This window comes from Syngnathus acus, chromosome 3 (genome assembly GCF_901709675.1).
Source record: "Syngnathus acus chromosome 3, fSynAcu1.2, whole genome shotgun sequence".
In the NCBI taxonomy this organism is placed as follows: Eukaryota; Metazoa; Chordata; class Actinopteri; order Syngnathiformes; family Syngnathidae; genus Syngnathus; species Syngnathus acus.
Genome location: NC_051089.1, coordinates 17,931,031 through 17,952,706, shown reverse-complemented (window position 1 = coordinate 17,952,706; position 21,676 = coordinate 17,931,031). Strand labels below are relative to the sequence as shown.

Below are 21,676 nucleotides of genomic sequence, written 5' to 3'. Positions count from 1 at the left end.
AGTAGATGGAGAAACACCCGCCCACACATTTACTCCCGAAAGCCGTGTCAGAAAGCTCAGTGCACACTCACAAGTGGGCGTATGTGCTCAGTAGTACGGACCCGGCGCACGCCGCGCTCAGTGCCGCGATTGCATTTCGAGTGTGGGCTGTAACGTCAGCATTCTCGAAATTCGCGCGCTGAGCTTTTAGATACAGTTTTACGCCACAGCCACCCACAAACCTTCCCCTGGAATCCTTCCATTAAAATGAGTGGCCCAAGGAAAAGAAAGGTGGACACTGAGTGCCGATTGTTTAAAAAAGAGTGGACAATTATTTGGCTCGAACTACGTGTGTGAGCAGACGTTCAGCCACATGAACATCAACAAAGCCCATCACAGATCTAGGTTAACAAGACCAACACCTCGGCTGTATACTAAGAATTGCCACAACAAGATTTACTCCAGACTATGATGCACTCGCAAAAAAGGAGACCAACAACACTGTTCCCACTGAAAATGAAGGGGAGTTTCTATAGTTTGTTGTAAAAAAAACATTTTCAAAATAATTTGTACAAATAGCTGGGGTTGAAACTAGTGACCATTCTCATTTTCAAACAATGCAGGATGCTCAAGGACATTGACACACCACCTGTTTGCGACTAATCTTAACTTTTAAAGTTCTTAAACCCGCCTTTAAGGAAGTGTTTCCCGTTTCCTCACCTCTGTCACCGGGTGTTTGTGAGTTAAAGCTCTGCTCTAATTTTCAGATATCCGTCACCATGTTGCCGTTTTGATTTCTTTATTACGTTATTTAGATGTATTTTTTCACTGATTCTTCAAGATGATGTATTTGGTCAGAATGTTTGCCGTTTGATGTGATTTCGCCTCATAAGATAAACATCTTTCATTATCTTCACTATCATCTTTTATTAAATCTGACCTACAGGCACTGAAGTGGTGGAAATTGTTATTCATAATAACAGTGTCGTATTTAATGAGAATCACTGATAGTTTTTTGCTATGAATAAATGCATTTGTTTTCAAAAAGCTTTTTTGAATATCCATGTTTTACTACCTACTAAAAGCCAAAACCTTTTATGCAATGACCTTCATATGTTGTTTATATTACTTCACACAAACACGACATCCAGCTGCTCTTGGTTTGGCCCCTCGGTCAAAATTTAGAACCCAATTCGGCCTGCAAGTCAAAAGGTTTGCCCACCCCTGTACTAAAGGGTTTCTGGGTGGTCAGACATCATGCATCCCTTCTAGGCAAATACAGTCTATCAAACACTGAATTCCTTCAATGACATTAAGTCACCTATGTAGTAAATGGTAAAAGGGCTTTCACTTTTATAGCACTTTTCTACCTAAAATGTTTATATAATTATAGGTAGAATATATATGTATATATATATATATTCAGTGGAGCCTCGGTTTTCGAATGTCCCGGTTCTCGAACAAATCGGTATTCGAACAAAAAATTTGAGATTTTTTTGCTTCGGATGTCGGACGAAATTCGGTTGTCGAAGCTCGCGAGATGAGCCGAGAGGACCCGCATGCCAGCTGACTCCGTTCGTTATTACATTCTCGTTACTCTGAGGATTGCATCAACTCTAATCATGCCTCCAAAGGAAGTGGGAGCAGTAAAGCCATCCTAAAACACAAAGACGCTCCTAAAGCAATGCGACAGTGAGGGCCCGGCGCGCTGCGGTTGCGCGATCGGACCAAATTAAGCTCCCTGCGCACTGAAAATTTTGGAAAGTACATCAGGACTTTAAAAATATTTTCTAAATTTCAGTGACGGCTCTATCACAATAATGCGACCAGAGCGGTGCAGTTGCGCGGTCGGTGACGCGCTACGGTTGGGCGTTCGGCGGTGCGCTGCAGTTGTGCGATCGGACAAAAATGCGCAAATGAAAAAATGCTTAAAAAAGGGTTTTTTTTTTTTTTTTTTGTTCGGAACGGATTAAATTTTTTCCCATTATTTGTAATGGGAAAACATGATTAGGAATTCGAACGATCCACTTCTCGAACAGTCTTCTGGAACGGATTGTGGTCGAAAACCGAGGCTCCACTGTATGTATATATATATATATATATATATGGGTATATATATATATTAAAGATTAAGATTAAAGATTAAAGTCCCAATGATCGTCACACACACACCTGGGTGTGGTGAAATTTGTCCTCTGCATTTAACCCATCCCCGTGTGATTTTAATCCATCCCCTGGGGGAGAGGGGAGCAGTGAGCAGCAGCGGTGCCGCGCTCGGGAATCAGTTGGTGATCTAACCCCCCAATTCCAACCCTTAATGCTGAGTGCCAAGCAGGGAGGCAATGGGTCCCATTTTTATAGTCTTTGGTATGACCCGGCCGGGGTTTGAACCCACAACCTTCCAGTCTCAGGGCGGACACTCTACCACTATATATATATGGGGACAAGCAGTATAGAATATAATATAATATATAAATATATATCATCATCATCATCAGTTCTCTTGCTCAGCGACGGGAGTGTCGCCATGCATAGAGCCAATCAGTTTAGTTAGTCTTTGCCAGTTGGTTTGGTCCAGTGCTAGGGGCTCAGCTTCAGCTAGCGACAGGCCCAGGTGATGTAGGTCCATGGTGACAGCATCGATCCATCGAGTGCGGGGGGCACCGCGGGGTCGTTTCCAGCCGGCAATTTGGGGTTGGAAATTGAGGATAGCGTGAGTCGGGTGTTCAGTGGGGAGTCTTTTGATATGGCCATACCAGCGCAGCCGACATTGTGCTGCCAGGTGGGGTGCTGGGGGGTGTTGGGTGCCTTCCCGCAGCACAGAGTTGGGGACTTTATCTGTCCATTTTATCCCCTCTATAGTGCGCAGTGCTCTGGTGTCAAAGCCATCGATTCTGGCAGCCTGGGTCTTGTTGAGAGGCCAGGTTTCTGCTCCGTAAAGGAGGATGGACAAGACTGAGGAGTTATATGTCCTTAGTTTAGTCTCTCTTGATATGGAGTGATGTCTCCATAGTGGTTTCCAGAGTGTTTTCATGGTAGTGGCTGCCAGAGCACGTCTGATTTATTTCTGGTAGCATGTTGCCGTTGCTGGTGATTATGGAGCCAAGGTAGGTAAAGGATGTTACAAAATTGACTTCTCCATTGATATGCAGCGGCGGAGGGGATGGGCCTCCTATGTGCATCAGTTTCGTTTTGGGCCAGCTGACCTTCAGACCCAGCTTGTTGGCTTCCTCTTGGTAGATTTCCAAGGCTTCGTAGTGTCATCTGCGTATTCCAGATCAGTGAGGCTATAACTGCCTAGTTTAACCCCTGTAATACGCGCACATATCCGTTCCATCAAATGGTTAATGATACAGTTAAAAAGGTCTGGTGCAGCTACACATCCCTGTCTCACACCACTGTTGATTGAGAACCAGGTGGAGTTGGTACCATTGACACACACACAGCTTTCGGCCTCACTGTAGAGCTTTTGAAAGAGGGTGGTAATTTTTCTTGGTGCTCCGAGGATGGTGAGAATCTTCCAGAGGGAGGTGTGGTCCACAGTGTCAAAAGCCGCCTTGAGATCAAGAAAGGCAATATAGAGGTGTCTGTCTTGGCGGAACTCGTGTACCTTCTCTATGATGAGGCGGAGGGCAGAGATTCGGTCTGTTGCGGAGCAGTTTGGCATGAAGCTCACCTGTAGGGGGGCGTCTTTTGCTTCTAATGGCCGGGAGGGCCCGGGTGAGAAGTATGCGGGTGAAGATCTTTCCTGGGAAGTGTAATGCCTCTGTAGTTGTTACAGACCATTTTATCGCCTTTATGTTTCCAGAAGGGGAGAATGATGCCTCTGGTCCAGTCTTCTGGGGGGTGCTCGGTAATCCAGACATGATTGATGATATGGGTGAGCCAGTCAATGATGTTGTCACCACCCGCTTTCATCATTTCCGCTGTCATGTTACAGATACCTGGTGCTCTGTCGTTTCGAAGAGTAGCCAGGGCTTGCGAGACCTTTGTGATGGAGTCTGTGCTGCAGTTGTAATTTGCACTGGCATTTACGGATGATATGGTGAGAGCGTGGTCCGTTTGAGGTGGGGGGTGATGCAACAGGTCACAGAAATGCTCCTTCCAGCGGCAGATACAGTCGACCTCGGAGTTCAGTATGATGCCCTGTGCGTCCTTTACCAGGACTGCCTTCTGTTGGGGGCCTGTTTTCACTTGTCTCAGCGTCCGATACACTTGGGTGAAGTTATTGTTTTCTGCAGCAGACTCCAGGGATTCTGCTTCTCCTTGCCAGAATTTCTGCTTGTATTGCTGCGTTCCATATACTATTCAGGCGGCGATATTCTGTCATATCGCCCCTGAGACGTGCAGCTCTGCGCAGTTCTATGATGACTAGAGTTGTTGGTGATATCCAGGGACACCTAGGTGTAGGGTGGTGGGTGCGTCGGATGGACTTGGCGGTTGCTTGGTTAATTGTAGACACGAAAAGGTCCCAGTTGGTAAGTTGTTTCTTGGCCAGGGTCTTATACCTGTTGGTGATGGAGCGGGTAAACACTGAGGTGATGGTTGGGTCTTGAAGATAGGAAGATCTCAGTCGAGGTGTTATCTGTGATGATGGGATTGCTGTGCAACAACATCATGCTCTCCACACCTTTTTTGAATTGTCTACACTGTTTGTACTATGTGTCCTCTCTGCATCCATTGCAGCTTGGTCATCTTGGAAGAGGGACCCTCCCATCTGTGGTCTCTTCTCAAGGTTTCTCATTTCCCCTTGTAGGAGTTTTGAGATTTTCCTTGCCCTCCTGGGAGTTTAAGATCAGGGGATGTTTGAGAATATTTGTCATTTTTCACATGTCCTGAGTGTTGTTAGTCACCTAAATGTTGAACAGAGGCTGTGATGTACAGAAGTCAAATTCCTTGTTTGGCACGCTCAAACATGGCGAATAAAAACTCTTGAATCTTGAATCTTTAATTTCAGTCTCAGCTGGCCTACCAGTAATCGGTGGTCTGTGTTGCCTAGCTGGGCCCCACGATACACACGGCAGTTGGTAACACTGGATTTCCAACAACTGGAGATGAGTTTATGATCTAGGGCAGGGATGGGCAAACTACGGCCCACGGGCCACAACCGGCCCACGGGACCGTTTAATCCGGCCCGCCAACCCTGAATAAATTGTATTATTAAACATTTTTTTGGGTCATTTTGCCTGCAATGACTGCGTTTCCCCAGTAGATGGGGAACCGCTCGCCTGCGCATTTACTACCGGAAGCCGTGTCAGAAAGCTCGGTGCTCAGTAGTACGGACATGGCACACTCGCGCTCTATTTGTAGCAGTGCCGAATTTAGAGCGTAGGCTGTGACGACAGCATTCTTGTAATTCGCGCGCTGAGCTTTCAGATACAGTTTTACGCTAAAGCCACCCACAAACCTTCCCCTGGAATCCTTCCATTAAAATGAGTCGCCCAAGGAAAAGCAAGGTGGACACTGAGTGCCGAGTGTTTAAAAAAAGAGTGACCAATTTGGCTCGACGTACGCGACGTGACGTTCAGCCACATGAACATCAACATCAACCCGTCACAGATCGAGGTAAACGGACCAACACCTCGGATCTCTCCTAAGAATTGCCACAACAAATTTTACTCCAGACTATGACGCACTAACAAAAAAAGGGAGACCAACAACACTGTTCCCACTGAAAATGAAGGGGAGGCTCTCAAGTTTGTTGTAAAAAAATGCATTTTGAATATGATTTGTACAAATAGCAGGGATTGAAACTAGCGACCATTCTCATTTTCAAACAATGCAGGATGCTCAAGGACATTGATGCACCACCTGTTTGCGACTAATCTTAACCTGTAAAGTTCTTAAGGCTTACTTTAAGGAAGTGTTTCCCGTTTCCTCACCTCTGTTACCAGGTGTGTGTGTTAAAACTCTGCTCTGATGTTCAGATACCCCTCACCGTGTTGCCGTTTTGATTACTTCATTTGGATGTATGCTTTCACCGATTCTTCAAGATGATATATTTGGTCAGAATGTTTGCCGTTTGATGTGATCTCATAAGATAAACATCTTTCATTAATCTGACCTGCAGGCACTGAAGTGATGGAGACTGTTATTCATAATAACAGTGTCGTATTTTATGAGAATCACTGATAGCAGTTTTTTAGTGAATTTTTTTTTTTTTAATGCTGTTAATCAGGGCTGTGGACTCGGTTCGGACTCGGGGACTCGGACTCGGTCGGACTCGGTCATTTTTGCCGGACTCGGACTCGGTGCTGATTTTGACCGAGTCCACCGAGTCCGACAATAAAAAAAAGAGGCAAGACGCAGCCAGAGAGTGTCAGGTTACAGTCAGCGCGGTAGGAGTTGGAAGAAGCAGTAAAAACTCCACCAAACTCGTCGTAATGACCCGTGATATATGTTATATCCTTACTATTTCCCAGGTTCTTAGATAGCAAGAATAGGTCGGACAACGACGTGAATGATCACTGCTTTATTCCTTACTCACAGTGCGTTCACAGGGCGTACCAGAACAACACAGAATGCCCATCCCACTTCCGGGGTTTTTCTACTACGGAATTTGAGTTAGCCCAAAATACACAACATCTCTTCCCCTCTTACAATGAACGTGCTATATGCATGAACAACATAGTCTTATGCACCTATAACTTGACATCTTCAAGATCTATCAATAACTACCATTAAACAATTATCATATATGGTCCAGACAATTATGACAATAATATTCCCATGAAACCTTAACTTTGGGTGAGGGTGGACTACCTCGAATTATACCGAATTATAGCGAAAAACCGATGTCGTACGGCGTCAACACTATGTTGTTTTCAATAAAAACATGAAGAACTCACGTTTGCGTCAGTCAATTTTAATTTTTATAAAGGATTATTCTCATTTGATGTCTTTAAATTCATCCGCGTTCTGCCATTGAAGCGGGGTGCATTCAAAGACCAGTCGTACAGACGGAAACGTTTTGTGATCAAATCTTTCATAACGAGAATGATTTGAGTGAATTGATTTGAATGAATAATTGAGAAGAAATTTCAGTTCTGAAGGCTCCTTTTGTCCCAAGCAAAGTGACAGATGGTGGGGAGGGGGGATAAAAATTGTAAAATCAATTCACTCAAATCATTCTCGTTATGAAAGATTTGATCACAAAACGTGTGTGGCTTTTTCTTAAATGAACACGTTTGACATTGCTATCGTGTCAGCTTTTAATTATATTGCGCTGTCATGTTAAAGCAAATTAATAAATGCAACAATATTAATTTGCTTTGAAAATACCTGAGTAATAAAATAAAATGGATGGATGGATGAATGATGATCACAATTAAGTATAAAGTCTCCTTTGTAATATATACTCCTTGTAGCCTGTACCCAAAAAGAGGAGCTTCTTTGCATCGAGGTTTATGCAAAGAGCTCACGTAATTATATTGTTGCGTTTTGGTGAAGTGAATGAGTGTTCCGTCTGTACGACTGGTCTTTGAATGCACCCCGCTTCAATGGCAGAACGCGGATGAATTTAAAGACATCAAATGAGAATAATCCTTTATAAAAATTAAAATTGACTGACGCAAACGTGAGTTCTTCATGTTTTTATTGAAAACAACATAGTGCTGACGCCGTACGACATGGGTTTTTCGCTTTCCAAATAAGGGGTCGTCACTAATTATTTGTGTTTAGATAAATGTCTGAGCTATAATGGTGTAATTAATGATTAAAACTTGAAAGTATCTGTTTATTGTATTCGTTTATATGTTTAATAAAGACAAAGCCATCACAAAACTGTTGTAATTATTTAGATTTTGATCTAAATTAGCCTTGAATAAAGACTAAGCAGTCACATGAATTAACAGAAAAAATGGACAGCCGGACTCGGACTCGGACTCATGGTCAAGAGGCCGGACTCAGACTCGGACTCGGTGCAAAAATCCGACCGAGTCCACAGCCCTACTGTTAATAAATGCATTTCTTTTCAAAAAACTTTTTTTGAATATCCATGCTTTACTACCTACTAAAGGCCAAAACCTTTTATGCAATGACCTTTACAGGTCGTTTATATTACTTCAAACAAACACTACATCCATCTGCTCCTGGTTCGGCCCTCCGGTCCAAATTTAGAACCAAGTTCGGCCCGCAAGTCAAAAGGTTTGCACACCCCTGATCTAGGGCCTTATGGGTTTTGCCATCATTGCTGTACCATGTCCATTTGTGTATATTCTTCCTGGGGAACCATGTATCCGCGATAGATAGACCTCCAGCATTGCATAGGTGCTGGAGGCGGACTCCGTTGTTGTTGGTGATGGGATCTGGGGATTCTGGGCCAATGACGTTTTTGGTCTGCGGGTCCCTTGAGGTGGACGAGACAGTGGCGTTAAACTCTGCTAGCACAATAATGATGTCACGTCTGGGTATCTGCTGGATGACCAGATGTAGCTGATCAAAGAAAGCATTCTTTGCCCAGCCATCTGCGAACTCTGTTGGTGCGTAGGCGACAACGACTGACATCCTGCCGTGTTGGTGTTGGAAACGGGCAGTTAGTAGTCGTTCGCTGACTGGAGTCCATCTGATAAGGGATTTCCTAACCTGACACGGCATTGCTAGGGCGACGCCATATAGCCCTCTGTTATCTTTTGGGCCGCTCCAGATGTAGCTGTGGTCACCCTCTTTTTTCTCGCCGCTATCGCACCAGTGTGATTCACAGAGTCCCGTGATGGAGATGTTGTATTGAGACAGTTCACGAGATAGAAGAGCGGCGTGACCTGTTCGTCGAAGTGTTTGCACATTCCATGTAGCAACACGGAAGGGATGTCGGAGATTGATTGATCGTAGGTCAGGAACGGACGGGGGTCAATACCTTGAGTCAGTCCGGCTATTTCTGATTGGTTTCGTAACAAAAGGGGTCTTTCTCTGGAGTAGGTTGTTAGCCCACTGCCAGATAGCCAGCTGGAGGGGGCTGCCCCCTTGGGGCCTGCTGGCCTGCCTTGAACCATTCTTCGTCGGGCCCCTTGCCTGAGACCAGTTTGTCATGGGAGGCCCTACCAGGAGCTGAAAGCTCCAGACAACATAGCTCTCAGGGTCATAGGGACGCAAAAAACCCTCCACCATGATAAGGTGATGGTTCCCGGAGAGGTTATATATATATATATATATATATTTATTTATTTATTTTTCTATACTGCTTGTCCCCACGGGGGTCGCGGGGGTGATGGAGCCTATCCCAGCAGTCATCGGGCAGTAGGCGGGGGTCACCCTGAACCGGTTGCCAGCCGATCGCAGGGCACACAGAGACGAACAACCATCCACACTCGCACTCACACCTAAGGGCAATTTGGAGTGCTCCATTGGCATACCAAGCATGGGGAGAACATGCAAACTCTAACCGAGCCGCCCTGTGTAAATAACGTACGCAGTGGGGCAAAAAAGTCAGTCACCAATTGTGCAAGTTCTCCCACTTACAAGATGAGAGATACCTATAATTTTCATCATAGGTACACTTCAACTATGAGAGACAAAAGGGAAAAAAAAAAGGAAAATCACATTGTCTGATTTTTAAGAAATGTATTTGCGAATTATGGTGGAAAATAAGTATTTTGTTTCTGGTGTCCTTTGACAGCTCTTTGGTCTTGGCCGTTGTTGCCCAGCGACAGCCCCAAAACATCACTGCTCTCGAGGAGATCTGCATGGAGAAATGGGCCAAAATACCAGCAACGGTTTGTGAAAACCTTGTGAAGACTTACAGAAAACATTTGACCTCCGTCATTACCAACAAAGAGTATATAACAAAGTATTAATATGAACTTTTGTTATTGACCAAATACACTCTCTTCATCATGACGTATGGGGACAGAATCTGCATCACAGCGGATGCTGCACCTATCTGCCTGTCGATCTCACGCTCCATCCTGCCGTTGCTCGTGAACAAGACCCCGAGGTATTCCTCCAGTTGGGGCAGGATCTCATCTTCGACCCGGAGAGGGCATTCCACCCTTTTCGGACTGAGGATCATGGTCTCAGATTTGGAGGTGCTGACTTTCATCGCGACCGCTCCAGTGAGAACTGGAGATCACGGCTTGAAGAAGCCAACAGCACCACATCGTCTGCAAAAAGCAGAGATGCAATGCTGAGGTCACCTTGAACGTCTCGGCTGTGCCTAGAAATTCTGTTCATAAAAGTTATGAACAGAATCGGTGACAAATGGCAGTCTTGGTGGAGTCCAACCCTCGCTGGGTATAACTCAGACTTACTGCCAGAAATGCGGACCAAACTCTGGCATTGATGATACTCCCGAAGCACCCGCCACAGAACTCCCCAAGGGACATGGTCGAACAACTTCTCCAGATCCACAAAACACGTGAGCTGGTTGAGCAAACTCCCATACACCCTCGAGGATCCTGCCCAGGGTATAGTTTGTCCACTGTGTTCGGGGGTCGGACCACCAAGGTTGCCTTTGGCCGCTGCCCAGTTCTCTCTGCACCCGACCCCTTTGGCCTCTCCTACAGGTGGTGAGCCCGTGGGAAGGGGGACCCATGTTGCTTTTTCGGGCTGTGCCCCATAGATGAAGGCCCGGGGCACAGCTACGAGTCGTAACTCCAGGCCTGGCTCCAGAGGGGATTCCGGTGACCCGCATCCGGGCAAGGGAAAACTAAGTCCATTTATCATCATAAGAGGTTTGTGAAAGGGAAAACTAAGTCCATTTATCATCATAAGGGGTTTGTGAAAAGGTAATAATATTCTAAAAAATATATAAATGAATGAAAATGTATGTGTACAGCGATCTCTCGTTTATCGCAGGAGATGCGTTCCACAACAACCCACGAAAAACGAAAATCTGCGAATTAGAAACAGTATATGTATTATTTAGAAATTTAAACACTATTGTATTGAAATTTCATCGATGCATTGCAAGTCAATTAGAAGAGTGTTTTTCCTTGCCAAGCAATGCAAAGTGTCCACCTTCAGAATTACTACTGTACACTAACTCGGAGGACATCATGCATTGCAAAACCAAAGTGAGTCACGGTTGCGCATGAATATCCTGTTGCATTGTGGTCCAGTACAGAATATTAAAGCTTTTTAACCCCCCGAATACTTTTATGCTACATAAATCTTTCCCATTCCCCTAATAACCATTCCCACACTGTTTTGTGCATGTATTGTACCTTTACAGTAAATAAAAGAACAAACACATGATATTGTCACGTGTCCCGACTCCTTCTGCACTGGTTGGTGCACGTGGCCGGCTGCCACCTCCTACACTTGAACTCAGTCACGTACGCATTGACGCACATTGCTCAGAGGCACGCCCCTTGCTACCCGCTACAGTAAAAAAGATGCAGCAATATTTCTTGGGTTGAGAGGAGTATTGTGTGGCGTTAGTGGTGATTTTGGCAACTTTTGAAATTTGTTTAATTTTTTATGGCAAATATTGTTTTCGGTTCCAAAATCATGGGTTGTGTACTCATTTGCAATAGTTAAACTTGTCCACAAGAGGTCAGCGTTTTTCCAAGGCCTCAGACACTCGTTAGTCCCAATACTGATCATAATCATACATTATTAAGAAATGTGTATACTTCCATTGTTTACCTTGTTTTTCTCAAACAAGTCAGTCTGGATGCCCTTGATGTCGGTGTCGATCGCTGTTGCAGCCTGGTGGCGTTTCTTCGCAATTTGTTCTTCCAAGTCTTCAGTTTGAGCCTTGAGCTTCTTGTTGTCCCTCTCCAGTGCCAGTTTCTCTGTCTCCAAACGTTCTCTACGACCCCATTCTGCTGCATTCTCCAACTGCAACCTCTCCATCTGACAGCCACATAGATTTTACTTATTTAAAATTATTTAAATATAACACATATATATATACACACACACACACACACACACACACACACACACACACACACACACACACACACACACACACACACACACACACACACACAGTAATCCCTCGTTTATCACGGATTACTGGTTCCAAAAACCACCCGCGATAATTGAAATCTGCGAAGTACGGTCACCCTCTCATTTGTACATTTTTTTTATTTTTTTTTTATCTGTACATTTCTTGTGTGTCAATAAATGTATATGAAACCATTTAAGTGCATATTTTATTATTAGAGCAATAAATAATTGTTTCAAACGTGTAAATAATACATTCATAGTATAAATAACATACAGAATATGTATAAATATTGAAAGTATAAATATTATACGTGTGTGAGTGTAACATGTTAACAAGAAGTTAGCAGAAAGATGCTAATTCGCGATCGTGCTAACACGCTAAAACGGACCTCTAAAGGAATTTAAACGAACATTTGGAGCAATACTACATTGTCCTCAAGGTTAGACACGTGATCGTTCATTTCTCTTGCTAGGAGACCCACTTACATTGTCAATGACTCCTGTACCACTGTAACCGACATATGTACACGAACGTAAAACAGGAAGTGGTATCGCCTGAAAACGGCCTTCAAAATAAATCAAAGCACGGCTGAATAACATAAATAACATGGAAAATTCTTAACACATACTGTAAATATGTTTTTAGAACAACTTTTATTATTATAATTTTTTTTTATAACAAGGTACCAGCTCAGTGGCCTAGTGGTAGAGTGTCCGCCCTGAGACTGGAAGGTTGCTGGTTCAAACCCCGGCCGGGTCATACCAAAGACTATAAAAATGGGACCCATTGCCTCCCTGCTTGGCACTCAGCATTAAGGGTTGGAATTGGGGGGTTAGATCGCCAAATGATTCCCGAGCGTGGCACCGCTGCTGCTCACTGCTCCCCTCTCCCCCAGGGGATGGATCAAAATCACACGGAGATGGGTTAAATGCAGAGGACAAATTTCACCACACCCAGTTGTGTGTGTGACGATCATTGGGACTTTAACTTTAACAAGTGTACATACTGTAAATATGTTTTTAGAACTCTTTTATTATTATGACAATGTGTATTGGAGAGTTACCTGTGTGTGTATATGTGTTGTGTCAGCCGTCTGTGCCTATGTGTATTGGAGGGCTACACAGTTGTGTGCTGTAACTGTGCTCTTGATTGAGCAGTCATGTTTATATAAAATAATAAGAAGATTTACACATATATGAACATGAACAAGTACCTTAATTTTCGGACTATAAGTCGCGTTTTATTTCATAGTTTGGGTGGCGGGGCGACTTATAATAAGGAGCGACTTATATGTGTTTTTTTTTCAAAGATTTTCAAAAAAAAAAAAAAAGTGAAACCGCAATAAACGAACCGCGATGTAGCAAGGGATCACTGTAATTTGAATTTCAAGTGACGTCAGCAGCGCGACGCGGCGTGGCGCGGCGGTTGTTTACAAAAAGGACAAAGATTGATCACGGGATGGCGAAGATGACGAAGGGCCCCACGTAATACCGGCATCATTAGCGGCTTTGTTTTTAAGTGACATGGAGGACGAAGAGTTTGAAGGATTTAAGGATTTGGAGTGACACAGCAGGTTTGAAAAACTATGATGGCTTTTACGCACTCCCGGTCCTACTCTACGGAGCTCTCTTTCACCTCCGTGGATAGAAGTCGGGGGCCGGCGCTCGGCCGGGTGGCTGTCCGGGGACGGTGGATGGGGCTCGGTCATGGTTTTTACGCACGCCCGGTCCTATTCTATGGATCTCTCTTCCACCTCCGTGGCTGGAAGTCTATGCCACCACACGCCTGGAAGTTTGTTTTGTTAAATAAAGAGCCGTTTACCAAACCCACGTCTTTCCTTGTACTTTGTTAACGCTACAATATAGTTATAGACTAGATCTGTGGAATGACAACGAGGCTGACGTCAGGGCGCACGCGCGGCGTTGTTGACAAAGGACGAGGAATTTGATCGATGGATTTAATGATTTAGAGTGCACAGATGGTTTGATAATATTATTGCTTATATAATAGTTATTTGATATCTACCGTTTTTTTCCGTGTATAATACGCAAAATTTAACTAATTTATTGTCCTAAAATCTGGGGTGCGCATTATACATGGGTACAATTTTTTTTTAATTTTTTAAAAAAAATCTTTTTTTTTTTTATTTTTTATTTTTTTTTTAAGAAAATCATGGTACTGGTACGAGTATTGATTTATGTATTGTTCTCTTCTTGTCATGTTGTGAAAGAATGTGGGTTGAATAAATACCGAAAGAACAATAGTGTGTTTGTACTGTGCTCTGGTCATTTCGTCAAAGAAGGGATAATAGTCCTCTTCTCTTCTTGACTGACAATGAATGTGATAGCTTAATACAATCAGCAAATAACAAAATGCGTATTACAGGTAATATTTTATTTCACAACACTTTGCCTTGTTCCTTTCGTCTCTGCTGTTCACTTCAAACACGCTCCATACGAACGCAATGCTCTCGTATCAGACGCTTGCTCGATCACCTGCTCGTTTGCTGTCACAATGTACCCTACACAAATCCGAAACATTTGTTGCGGCTCCGAGTCACGACGAGGGGCAAGTTTTGGTTTCCAAGGGTGTTATTATTCCTCTTCAACGTCTCTCCCATACAGAGCCGCCTTTTTCACATGTCCGCACGTCACTTTCCTCTCTTTTCATCTGATCGCGGTGGTGCCTTTATGGGCAGTCGGAGAAATCAACGCCAACAAAAAAAATACATCCAGCCTAGTTAAGACCATACCAAAGACTATAAAAATGGGACCCATTGCCTCCCTGCGTGTGTGACGATCATTGGGACTTAAAAAAAAAAAGAAAAAAAAAAAAAAATTAAAAAAAAAAAAAAAATTGGGTGCGTATTATACATGGGTACAGGCTTTTTTCCAGCATCAACATGCCATTGTTAGGGTGCGTATTATACATGGGGGCGTATTATACACGGAAAAAAACGGTAATTTATATATTGTTATATGGGCCTGTGGAATATTTTGAAGTGCAAGCGCCGTCAGCGGCGCGCACCCATTGTTGACAAAGGACGATCGATGGATTTAATGAATTGGAGTGACACAGATGGTTTTATAAACGTGTTATTTATCCATCCATCCATCCATCCATCTTCTTCCGCTTATCCGGGGTCGGGTCGCGGGGGCAGCAGCTTCAGGAGGGACTCCCAGACTTCCCTCTCCCCAGCCACTTCATCTAGCTCATCCCGGGGGATCCCAAGGCGTTCCCAGGCCAGCCGAGAGACATAGTCTCTCCAGCGCGTCCTGGGTCGTCCCCGGGGTCTCCTACCGGTGGGACATGCCCGGAACACCTCCCCAGGGAGGCGTCCAGGAGGCATCCTGATGAGATGCCCGAGCCACCTCATCTGGCTCCTCTCAACGTGGAGGAGTAGCGACTCTACTCCGAGTCTCTCCCGGATGACCGAACTTCTCACCCTATCTCTAAGGGAGAGCCCGGACATCCTGCGGAGAAAACTCATTTCGGCCGCTTGTATCCGGGATCTCGTTCTTTCGGTCACGACCCATAGCTCGTGACCATAGGTGAGGGTAGGAGCGTAAATCGACCGGTAAATTGAGAGCTTTGCCTTTTGGCTCAGCTCTCTCTTTACCACGACGGACCGGTACAGAGTCCGCATTACTGCCGACGCTGCACCGATCCGCCTGTCGATCTCGCGCTCCATCCTCCCCTCACTCGTGAACAAGACCCCAAGATACTTAAACTCCTCCACTTGGGGCAGGATCTCATCCCCGATCCGGAGAGGGCATTCCACCCTTTTCCGATCGAGGACCATGGACTCGGATTTGGAGGTGCTGACCCTCATCCCGACCGCTTCACACTCGGCTGCGAACCGCTCCAGTGAGAGCTGGAGATCACGGCCTGAAGAAGCCAACAGCACAACGTCGTCTGCAAAAAGCAGAGACGCGATGCTGAGGTCCCCAAACCGGACACCCTCAACGCCTCGGCTGCACCTAGAAATTCTGTCCATAAAAATTATGAACAGAATCGGTGACAAAGGGCAGCCTTGGCGGAGTCCAACCCTCACTGGGAACGAATCCGACTTACTGCTGGAAATGCGGACCAAACTCTGGCATCGGTGATACAGGGACCGAACCGCCCTTATCAGTTGGCTCGGTACCCCGTACTCCCGAAGCACCCCCCACAGAACCTCCCGAGGGACACGGTCGAACGCCTTCTCCAAGTCCACAAAACACATGTGGACTGGTTGGGCGAACTCCCATGCACCCTCGAGGATCCTGTTGAGGGTGAAGAGCTGGTCCACTGTTCCACGGCCAGGACGAAAGCCGTGTTATTTATGTAATAGTTTTTTTTAATAACTCTGAATGTTACGTCAGGCCTGTTCTCAGCTCTTCATTTGTGTTTATGTCACGTTAGCATACCTATCGTTTAGCCTGTTGTTGGTCGTTCATGTCTGTTCTTGGTGTTGGATTTTGTCGAATAAATTTCACCCCAAAATGCGACTTATGCTCTGGAGCGACTTATATATGTTTTTTTTCACGTTATTGTGCATTTTATGGATAATGCGACCTATATTCCGGAGCGACTTTTAGTCCGAAAATTACGGTATATGAGTTTTGTCTAACCTAACAGAATATGTCTCTCTCTCTTCAGGTGAAAGGATTGGACTGCAAGTATCATCAACAATGCTCATGTTTGCAGCGCACATTTTATGGGGCTTGTCACAATTACCCCAAAGTTACTATTTTTAGAACAGCGAACAGCGAACTGCGCATGCGCTGTGGTCAAACAAACACAAGAGCCGAACAGGTAGTGAACAGCTGGAGCGCAAAAGACCAACTCGCTATTTTTTTTATCAGAGAGAACATTAACGGACCGATCATGGCTACAACCAAACACTGCTGCTTTGGTGTCTGCCGTAGTGACTCGCGATATGCTGATCATATGAGGGGAGTTTTCTTTGTATCTTTTCTAAAGCCGTGGATGAGCCGTGAGAAATGCTTTTGCTGGGTAGAAGCTTGTAAACGGCAGGGATTTACAGTAAATAATGTCACCAAACACACATATACGTATATGCTCTCTGCATTTTTTCGGTGGAAATCAGCCAACGTTTAAGTTGTTCCACACTATGTTGATTAATTTTCATGAAAGTTAGCAACCAGCAAGACCAGCTCAGTGGCCTAGTGGTAGAGTGTCCGCCCTGAGACTGGAAGGTTGTGGGTTCAAACCCAGGCCGGGTCATACCAAAGACTATAAAAATGGGACCCATTGCCTTCCTGCTTGGCACTCAGCATTAAGGGTTGGAATTGGGGGGTTAGATCACCAAATGATTCCCGAGCGCGGCACCGCTGCTGCTCACTGCTCCTCCTGCGTGGTCCCCGTACTGAAGGTGCCGCGCCCCAAGGAGCCTAACCACTTCAGACCTATTGCCTTGACTTCCCACCTGATGAAGACTATGGAGAGGATCATCCTGGGTCACCTGCGTTCACTGGTGGGAGCGCAGCTGGACTTGGTAGTTTGCTTACCGGCCTGTTGTTGGGGTGGACAATGCAGTGACTTATTTACTGTCGAGATCACTGCTTCACCTGGAGGACATCGGGAGCACTGGGAGGATCATGTTCTTCGATTTCTCCAGCACTTTTAACACCGTCCAGCCGTCACTGCTCATGGTGAAGACGGAGAAGGCGGGTGTGGACCAGCGCCTGGCTGCATGGACAACAGACTTCCTGACCAACAGGCCGCAGTATGTGAGGTTACATCGCTGTGAGTCTGACGTGGTGTGCTGCAGCACAGGTGTCCCCCAGGGTACGGTGCGCTCTCCTTTCCTTTTCACCCTGTACACTTCGGACTTTATCCACGACACCGGACACTGCCACATCCAGGTGTTCTCCGACGACACGGCCATTGTTGGATATGTTTCGGAGGGGAACGATCTGGAATATAGGACGGTCATCAAGAACTTTGTCAGCTAGTGTGAGCTCAACCAGCTTCATCTGAACACCAGCAAGACGAAGGAGATGATTGTGCGCTTCGGGGGGACAGCACCCCACTTCACTCCGGTGAACATCCGGGGATCAGACATTGAGGTAGTGGAGAACTACAAATTCCTGGGTGTTCACCTTAACAACAAACTGGACTGGACTGATCACACCCATGCCCTGTACAAGAAGGGCCAGAGTCGCCTCCACCTCCTGAGGAGACTGAGGTCCTTTGGTGTGTGCAGGGCTCTCCTCAGGACCTTCTATGACTCTGTGGTGGCCTCAGCAATCCTCTACGCTGTGGTCTTCTGGGGTGGGGGCAGTACGGACCGGGACAGGGGGAGACTAAATTAGATGGTCAGGAGAGCGAGCGCTGTCCTGGGCTGTCCCCTGGACTCCATTGAGGTTGTGGGTGAGAGGAGGACGTTGATTAAGCTGAAATCCATCATGGACAACACCTCTCACCCCCTCCATGACATTGTGCGGTCCCTGAGCAGCTCCTTTAGCAGCAGACTATTACACCCACGGTGTAGGAAGGAAAGATTCCGCAGGTCCTTCTTTCCCACTGCTGTCAGATTCTACAACATGTGTGGTGCCTGATAAAATTGTGTTTCGTCTCTACCGCTACTAGTGGCACTTGTCTTTGTCCTTGTCTGTTATTTATCCATTTTTACATTTGGCACTTGTCTCCTGTATTCTTGCACTCTTGTACGCTGCTGTAACAAGTAAATTTCCCTGCTGTGGGATAAATAAAGTTCTATCATCATCATTATCAGCATCATCCCCCTAGTCCAGGGGTGTCCAAACTACGGCCCGCGGGCCAACTGCGGCCCGCGGTCCAGTTTTTATTGGCCCGCAGCAAAGAAGAAGTACTGGGCAGGCTAACGAGTTAGCGGAAAGATGCTAATTCGCGATCGTGCTAACACGCGCAAACGGACCTCTAAAGGAAATTAAACGAACATTTGGAGCAATACTACATTGTCCTAAAGGTTAGACACATGTGATCATTCATTTCTCTTGTTAGGAGACACACTTACATCGCCAATGACTCCTGTACCACTGTAACCGACATATGTACAAGAACGTAAAAAAGGAAGTGGTATCGCCTGAAAACGGCCTTCAAAATAAATCACCCTACCTCAAATCAAAGCATGGCGGAATAACATAAATAACATGGAGAATTCTTAACACAAACTGTAAATATGTTTTTAGAACAACTTTTATTATTATACATTTTTTTAGAACAAGGTAGAAGTGTACATACTGTAAATATGTTCTTAGAACTCTTATTATTATAACAATTTTCTATAACAAGGTACAACACTGTAAATATGTTTTTAGAACTCTTATTATAATAACCTTTTTTTTTTAAAAAGGGACAAGTGTACGCACTGCAATTGTGTGGGCACTCCTTGCCTTCTGCTGGCGTGTGGGCAAGTTTTGTGCCATAATTCCTCAATTTAGAAGTTTTATTTTGACTTTTAATTATTTTTTTCAATTTGGGAAAAAAATCCGCGATGTAGTGAAACCGCGATAAACAAACCGTGATGTAGCGAGGGATTACTGTACATCACTGAAAATCAAGGCAATTGTGTTTGTCTAATTTGTAAAGAGACAGTTGCCTTGTTTAAGGATTTCAACTTAAAGAGACACTATCAGACTAAACATGCGAACACAACGACCAGCTAACAGGGAGTGACCGCGCTGATAAAGTGAAGCAGCTCCAAGCTGAACTGGCATCACAACAGCGATTCTTCACACAGGACTGTGAGTCAAAAATAAATATTACTAAAGCAAGCTACGAAGTGGCCATGTTAAGACTGTTGATGTTATGGACCTCTAGACCTGACACAAACTATTATTTTCTGAAAGATAATGTAAATGACAAGAGCAAAATTCACTAGTTTTAAGTTTTAATAATAACAGACAACTTTGCATTACTTTTAACTCCCGTTTAAAATGTTCATGAGGCAAAAGTAATTTTAAACTCATGTAAATTTAAGGTATTTCATACAGTTTGTTCAATGTTATCTGACTCTTCAGATATGAATGAAAGGCAGAATTTGTGTTTTTAGAGTTATTCACATCTGCCTGAGTGACTCATATTTGGTTATTTTGTCATTTGAAAAATAAAGACAATTGTGACAATGAAATTTGTTTTATAACAGTGTGTATTTGCATGACATTTTTGTAGTTAAAAAATGTCCGAAAAAACGATTGGCCCCCGGGCCCCTTCACTTTATCAAATCTGGCCCTCCTTGCAAAAAGTTTGGACACCCCTGCCCTAGTCCTTCAGAACATCCACTTGCTGAGTCCTACGCGTTGCGTTCCTGCTCTGCATATTTGTGCTGTTGGTTTGGATCTACGCTGTTTGTATTCAGACCTGAAGCGAACCGCACCAGAGTTCATTTGGAAGCAAACCGAGACCACTCGAAAAAGTGGGTCTCGGTCCGTTTCTTTAATTCGCACCTGGATTTGTTTGCATGTATTCACACCTGCACAAAAGGTCCGGACCAGCATTACAATCGAACCCTGGTCCGTTCAAAGCGGACAAAACAGTCAGGTCTGAATACACCCTAACTGTCCTAATGTGCCAGTTGCCGGCCAACGTGGCAGTTGTTTAACATATTGGCCAACCATTGATTGGCTTGGTATATTCTTTGAGAAGTACCTAAGAAAGAATACCGTATTCCCCAATTTAGTACCTTCTATGTCCAAACCATGTGCATCTAACAGTGTTTACCAAAGAGTGTTTATCAACTGGGGAAAAAAGATACCTCAGTTACCTCAGTTCGTAATTCAGCTAGTTTCTTGTACATAGTGGTACGAGCGCCGAGTTCATCCTCCAGGTCTTCAGATATTCGACCAAGTTCATCTTGATGCTTTTCCCTCAACAGATTCAGCTGGTATAAATGGAAGAGACAAATGATGAGAATCATAATTATGGTATTAACATTAAAACGGTAAACAGTTAAACCAAGATGAAATTTCAATTACAAAATTACCATTTAAAGATGTAATAATACTGTACGATGAGAGAGTGTGAGAGAGAGACAGAGTGAGAGAGAGAGATGGAAACAGACAGAGAGGGACATACGTAAATAAGTTTATCGAACCATCTGTGTCACTCTAAATCATTAAATCAATCGAAATCTTCGTCCACTTATAAACAACTCCGCTGACTCGGGAAGTAAATGCGGCACTGACGTCAGACTTGTCGTCAGTTGCGGTTCCAATTATTCCACAGGCCTATATAACTATATCAACTACCGTATTTTCCGGACTATAAATGGCAGTTTTTTTCATAGTTTGGCCGGGAGTACGACTTATGATCAGGAGCGACTTATATGTGAAATTATTAACACATTATTACTTGATCATCAACACATTACTTATTTACTAGTATAGTTGATCACTTCACATACAAATTATTTCATATGTTATCAAACCACATGAGGTCGCACTCGGCCTGTGGAATAATTGGAGCCGCAACTGACAATGAGTCTGAATCCATTCACTGACTTCCGGAGTCAGGAGTTGTTTATAACACAGAGGACAGAGATTGACACAGAGGACGGAGATTTTGATGGATTTAATGATTTGGAGTGACACGGATTGCTTGATAAACTTATTTATGTTATAGTTATTTGATATATAGTTAATTTAGTGTATCAACTTGTAGTATAAGACTTTTCTTCTGCTCGTCAGTCAACCTGGGCAAGTTACTTTCCTTCAAAAATACTTTCATTCCATTCCTTGATGTTTGTGGTTGGGTATATAACTTCTGATACTATTGCTCAAAGCAATTTTGTGTTACATTAAATTGATATTGCATTAC

At 44.4% G+C, this 21,676-nt stretch overlaps 1 protein-coding gene across 1 annotated transcript in view; it reads right to left on the bottom strand.

Annotated features, from left to right (window-relative positions):
• Window positions 1-21,676, bottom strand: part of ccdc102a (coiled-coil domain containing 102A) — a 112,953-nt gene that overhangs the window by 39,903 nt on the left and 51,374 nt on the right. Inside the window, exons 5-6 of the mRNA XM_037246681.1 lie at window positions 20,625-20,741; window positions 11,563-11,772 (exon numbers count right to left, since the gene is read on the bottom strand). Coding sequence (XP_037102576.1) covers window positions 11,563-11,772; window positions 20,625-20,741 — 327 coding nt within the window. The remainder of the gene's footprint in view (window positions 1-11,562; window positions 11,773-20,624; window positions 20,742-21,676) is intronic.